Below are 6,563 nucleotides of genomic sequence, written 5' to 3'. Positions count from 1 at the left end.
CAGCCCTTACATGGATGGTGACCAGATGGTCACTCTAGCCGCACTCAACTAGGGAAGAGCTCAGAGAACATGGAGGTGGCTCACAACACACCTGGGCTCAAGCCCTCCAAAGAGGACTTGGTTGAGACCCCTGGGATGCTGTAGTACAGGCCCCTTCCCATCCCCTCGCACCCCCTCCAAGGTCTCAGGGATAAGGCCTTGGACAGAGCCCCCAGTCCCTTGCAGCAAGACCACTGTCCAGGCTGTTCTGGGGTGAAGTCTTCCGCTGCTGTGACCCAGGAAGGGGCCTCTGAGCTTGCTGTCATCTGCCAGTGTCTGTTCCTCAGACATCGAGTCTTGGAGGGTCAGCCTGTGGTTCCTACACTCCTGAAATTCCACCTGCACTGTAGGGTTTTGTTTGAGGACAGAGTATGGGATTAAAGGGACAGTAGACCTAGGACACTACTAGATGCTTTTCTAAAAACAAAGCAGACTCTCAGCAACTTGCTCAGGAAAATTAAACTATTCATGTGTCTTAGATCAAGTGACAGTTTATGTTCTCAAAGCAGTCATAGGTAAGGAGGAGTTATCAGCAGTATGTACTCTTTTAATATTGCACATGGAGCCCCTGCTGGAAAAGTCCACAGTTCCTTGTTCAAAGCTTTGCTGTTGAGAAAAACATGTGAAACAACAGGAGTCAGCAGTTTCTTCACAGCACAAGCCCGCCTGGGGCTTCTCTCCTGGAGAAGCGCAAGCGCTTTGCCCTGAGGGGGAGCCCTTCGCACGCTGTTTGGGTCATCAGCTCGGCCATTACGGCTCAAGTGCACTGCCGGGTGGTTCTCAGTAGTTGTGCTCCACATCCTGCAACCACTTCAACCAACTCTAAGCACAAGATCCAGCCATTGCCATGCTAGGAACTGCCCAATTAGTGATCCCACTGGACAAGGCCAAGGCCAGCCCAAGCTGCTGAGCCACAGCCACGACCACCCTTCAGGTTCATCCCAAGCAGGCTGGGTTCTGGCATGGTGGTCTCACCTCCCCAGGCATAAGGGAGCTCTGAGAGCACCGCAGTCGGTCCCATCCTCACTGCAGCGAAGCCTCCCAGTGGCCAGAGGAGCCTAACGCTGCCTTCCAAGTGCCTGCCCTGTGCCTGGGAGCAGAACAGAACGGAACTGTCCAGTGGCTGCAGCACTGCCGACTGCCTTAACAACTCGCCTGGACCACTGGACCCTGGATCTGATTCCCCACTGCAGGCCGTTCCCGGTCACCGCACACTGGACACCCAGGGATACCAAAGTCAGCAGAGAATAAAAGACAGTGGCCACGTGACGCGTCCCTTTGACACTATCTCCTAGAGTGGTGGTCTTCAGTCCCAGTGTCTTCTGTGGTGGGCAGGCAGATTTTCTGTGTCTATGTGGACCCTACAGGCAAAGCACAACCACAGTGGAACCAAAGTTCCCAATGAGGAAACCTCACTCACAGAAACCCACACTTCACACAGTACGTTCCATCTGCTGACAGTGTTACGAACCCGGTACTGTGACACATTTCATAGACAAGAGTCTTCACTGTCCCCGTCACTACTGTAGAACAGAATGTAAACAAAGTCTTATGAATGTGTTTCCTAGAAAAACTGTTGTAAAAAATTTTATTAGGAAAAAATATTTATTTAATACTGAATTTTGGCCTACTTTGTGGGTAGACTATGAAATACACAAATTTAGAAAATCACTATTGTTGACTTCTGTATTTTCTTGAAAATAATTTTGTTACAGTGTTCAATGTACTGTGTACTACTGATCTATTGTGAAAGGAAATTTAATGGAAGAATTTCAACAAAACTAGGATATGTATTTTGTCATGAGTGTGAAAACTGTATGTTAATTTTGTGAATGCAATCTCAAACTTTGTGTAATTCTAATCACAAAATGATGTGCCTTAAAATGCCCTCCAGATGTGTCATGGGCAGTGTCTGGGTAGGGAGGGCCCCATCACTAAAACCCTCCACGACTGCTTGACCAATTCTATTAAAAGCGTGTCAAGGCATCTGGGTGCAAACTGTTTTTACACGAGAAAGCAAGCCAGGAGAGTTCATGAAGCAGCCTCCTGTGTGCAGACACTGTTCCACGTGAACACTGACACTGACACAGGCGTGTGCGTATGTGGGTAAGTGCTGCCCTTTCTAGCTGGTGTGAGGAAGTCGGTGGACACACAGCTGTGGAACAACCCCTGATGCCGGATACAACCCAGGCACTCCCACACATCAGTCGTCACTCAGATGGGAAACGGGTCAGAGAGGCCCCGGGGTGGCGGGGGGTAGCTGACTGGGGCCGTGGGCTGGGATTCAGACCCATGTGGGCCGGAGCAGGAGGATGAGAGGCCTGAGACACCAAAGTGCGTGGGCCCAGGGCTGAAAAGAGACATGGGCAGGGACAGTGGTGTCCAGAGCCTGGGTGGCCAAGGAGGGTCTCTGCAGGGTGGAGATAAGGCTGATGGGGGAGGCAGAGAGATAGGTGGACCTGAGAGCTGTGTGCCTGCCCTGGAGTCCTGGTGAACCCGGCCCCCTGCAGGTGGAGCCCACCCCACAGGTAGATCCCCAGGTGAACACCAACCCCCTAATCCCAACCCTGTGGTGCCCCCTCCAGGTGGATCCCCCCAACGCCCCCCCAGGTGGAGCCACCTGCCTCTGGCCCAGACAACTGTCTCCAACAGGTCAGATATGAGGTCTAAGAGTCACAGAGACACATTTTTTATTTAATAGTTAAAACTTCTAAATGTCTATTATAAAAAGAAAATTGCCATCAAAGTAGCATCCACAGGGACTGCTGATGAGTCTACGCTGACAGCCATTTCGAAGTTGATACTAATGAGTGCACTGGAGTCTGCTAACAACACAAACGGGGCAGCTTAAAACAGAAGCTCACTGTCTCAGGGTCTGGGGGCCAGAAGTCTGAGGTGGAGGTGCCAGCAGGGCCGCGTCCCTCGGAAACTGGGGAGCCCCTGGCCTCTTTCGCTTACTCTCCGTCTCCACGTGGCGCCTTCTGTCTTCTCCCTGCTCCAGCATGACTTCCTCTCAACCCGACTGATTGCATCTGCATTGATCCTGTCTCCAAACAAAGCTGCATTCTGAGGTGCTGGGGTTAAGACCATAACATCCCTTTTCAGGAAGACACAATCCAGCTCATCACAAGGAGGAAGGGGGCGAGCCAAGTTGGCTCCCTGCGCACCCGCCTCCTCTCCTGTGTCAGGAGGACTCCCAGGCCTCGCCCAGGTCTCTCCTGGGTATGCGGTGGCTTCCCCTGGCCGTCTCCAGTCTGCCTGTGGGCACCCCTGGCTGAGGTGCCCCACGCAGATGCCTGGGATGCCACCCTTTCTCTCGTGGGCTGAAGAGTGATGTGGAGCAGCTGGAAGCCCCCATGTAGACGGGGTGTCACCCACCAGCTCCTCTGGATGGGGGCTCCGTGTTTTGGGGTGTGCTCATTACAGCAGCTGAGACATGTGGAAGGGACACGGACAGCATGCCCAGGTGAGGAGCCAGATGGACCAGGTGGCCCTGACAGCCACAGGTGGGAAGCACCGCACGCAGCCTTATCAGGTCAACGCCCTGACCCGGGAGCCCCTCTCCTCATGCTCTGGAGCTCCAATGAATAAAACAGAGAATCAAGGAACTTTCCTAACTTGAAAGATGGTCTTTCATCCGAGTGGTGAAAGGTATTTCATGGAGGACATGCCTGAGATGCAGAGTGGCAGGCGCGAATGGCTTCTGGGACTGGCTGCAGCAGGCGCCTGCCTACTGGTAAGTCCACGGCAGCCAGATGCTCCCAGGCAGGAAGCAGCACCGGCCTGCAACGGGATGCCTGCTGCCCCTCACTGGGACCTGGCCCACCCATGCCTTCACACAGGCGTCCTCTACTGAGTGGCCAGGAGATGGCCCCCACCCCCACTGTCAGGATGGACACCCACCACCCACCCACTGGCACGTGGCCCTCCGCCAGTGTCCCCCCATGCCTTTCAGCAGCTCCTGGCCAATGTCCTGCCTCCTGAATCACGCATAATCGCTGTTCAGGAATGTGCTGATGTCCACCTTCAGCTTGGCCTCTGGAAGCCAGACAGCCAAATGCTCAGCCACCATCACTGCAGATGTCCCTGCAGTGGGCATAACCAGTGACTGTGGGGCCCTATGGTGACCATGATAATCAGAGCAAAAGCCCTGTAAGGACAACTCATGCCATGGGAATAAACCGTCATCGTCTGAATACAGCCACGTGCTGTGAAACGACAGCAGTTGGAGCTGCAGTCTCTCCCATCCAGGCTGTGGGTGCACGCTGTGATGTTCACGCGACAATGCACTCACCTAACAACACACTTCTCAAAACACATCCCGTTGTTAAGCAAAGCAGGACAGTATTCACTGTGGACATTCACCCCAGAAGTAACTTGGAACAAAAATTCTCTCTCAGTGGGAGAATAAATGCATTTTTATAAATGGCAATAAGTAATGATTAACACTATGAATTTTATTAATTCCACATATATTTAGTGAGGACTTACTATATGCAACATGTTCAGAGCACGTCAAGTGGGAACTAGGTTAACATGTGTGTTAAGAGACAGGGATTATTAGCTGGATGTCTTCAGGAAGATCACGTCTCTTCTGAGCCAGTAATGCTCATATGCTCCCTATCATAAGAACTTTGCCTGGTTACTCAATTCCACTTAGGTTTTGATTCAATAAAAAATCCTATTTGTAAATTTTTCACATCTTGAGAGGATGAAACAGAAGCAAAATGTCAACTCTGCCACCTCGAAATGTCCTGAAAATGAAGCACATGTCCCCATGCAGACTTAGAGCATGCGTCCAGCAAGGGCTGGGCAGGCATGCTGCTGAGTGAGCAAGTCCCACCGCTGAACCAGGCAGGGACAACGCCAGCACCCACGAGAGCTGGGGCAAATGCCCACTCCTCCCTCAGCACGAGCCAGCATCTCCCTGCCAAGCCGGGGACACAGAGGTCGGGCCCTCTAACAGTGCAAAACCCTCTGACATGGTGTGAAAGGGCTTGCTGTCCATTCTGGGTATGATTCTCTCAATTAGCTTAGCAAAAAATGAAAGATTAATGTGCAAAGTGGTGCTACCATTGAAGGCAGATGCTGTAGAGAGATGGCCAAATCACAGAAAAAGAGGATTTAGGGGATGGCATCAAGAATAAGCATGAGTTGCAGACCTTGAAATGTATTCCCAAAAAATATTCGCTTTCGTATTATATGCTTTTACCAAAACTTACTCAAGATGCTGCTTGTCGCCCAGGTATGACTGGGCCGGCTGGCACCGCCAGTGCCAGGGTCTGCTCACCTGGCTCAGCGGCTCCAGCAGGTGAGTTTCTTGTCTGTCAGAAGGCCCTGGGGTGTGAGTCTGGGACAGTCAGAAAGGCTGGGGTGAAACCTGGAGCTCAGCACACAGCTCGGCTGCCACAGCCAGGCTGAGAGAAGATTGTTATTTCCATAGATGACCATCTAAAAGCAGTTTCTGGGCATTGCTAGGTCACCACTACTGAGAAAACCTTAACTGGAAAAGACAAATCGCCTCGATTCCCTCTCTCTGAGGAAGGTGACACTAATTAAGCGACGGAATGCCAGAGCGTTCACAGCAGGCACAGTGTGAGCAGAGGCTGGAGGTGGTGGCGAGTGGGCTGCACACGTTCTCTCCCCCTCCACACCTCTTGGCCCCTTGATGAACAATCCAGCACATGAGGATCTTGCAGCAGAGTCCTGCTCATAAAGGACTTTTACCACGAAAACGGGGAAAACTGCGGAACCAGGGTTGTGAGGAGCTTGTGCCACACGCACCTTGTACGGATGTGTTTCAGTGCTGGAAAGGACAGGCACACATAACAAAGCCATCAGAGGTGGAACCCGGAGAGTGACTTTGCTTTAATGTGTTTCTGGGGTGGCAGGTGGGGCCACAGTGGCACACACAGAGCAGACAGACACGGCTACTTTAGGAGCTTCGCCACGTTCAGGCCGGGCACGGCGATCTCCCTGAAGATGGGCACGTAGCCGGGACTCGCCTGAGTTGGGCCCTGCTCCAGCGTCTCGACGATGGTCTGCTTCATGTCCCGGTTGGTGTCCCCGCGCAAAGCCAGCAGTGCACCAATGTGGTCATCTCTGGAGGGAGGGGAGACGTCAGCCGCGCCCGCTCCCCCTCAGTGTACCCCACAGACACCGAGGCCACAGAATGGGGTGTGGACAGCGGCTGACAAAAGGCACCTCCTCCCTTCCCTTTTTCAGAGGGAGACAAGCCTAAGTGTTCATCAGACTGTGGTCTCCCTCAATCCACAACTGCATAGAGCTTTTTAAACGTTATTTTATACATCTTTGTTTAGAGGACAGCCTAATTAATGGGGGGGGGGGGGCCTGGAGAGCTCAGGACCTCAGTTCTTGCTTAAACAGAGTGGCAGCAGTGAGAGAAGATGGGCCACGTGAGGCTCTCGTGGAGGTCAGGTGCCCTGGGATGGGGGCATGAAGGTTGGGCCCAGGGCTGGAACCCGCACCATGGGTGGGGGGATGTCAGCGGGCTCCCTTCCCTC

The 6,563-nt window shown here is 52.8% G+C and overlaps 1 protein-coding gene across 1 annotated transcript in view; it reads right to left on the bottom strand.

The window, feature by feature from the left end:
- Window positions 1-4,475: 4,475 nt before the first annotated feature.
- EXOC3 (exocyst complex component 3) overlaps window positions 4,476-6,563 on the bottom strand; it is a 28,699-nt gene continuing 26,611 nt past the window's right edge. The window contains exon 13 of the mRNA XM_063086051.1: window positions 4,476-6,141. Coding sequence (XP_062942121.1) covers window positions 5,970-6,141 — 172 coding nt within the window. The 3' untranslated portion in view covers window positions 4,476-5,969. The remainder of the gene's footprint in view (window positions 6,142-6,563) is intronic.

Source organism: Cynocephalus volans, chromosome 2 (genome assembly GCF_027409185.1).
Source record: "Cynocephalus volans isolate mCynVol1 chromosome 2, mCynVol1.pri, whole genome shotgun sequence".
Lineage (NCBI taxonomy): Eukaryota > Metazoa > Chordata > Mammalia > Dermoptera > Cynocephalidae > Cynocephalus > Cynocephalus volans.
This window is presented reverse-complemented; position numbering and strand designations above follow the sequence as displayed.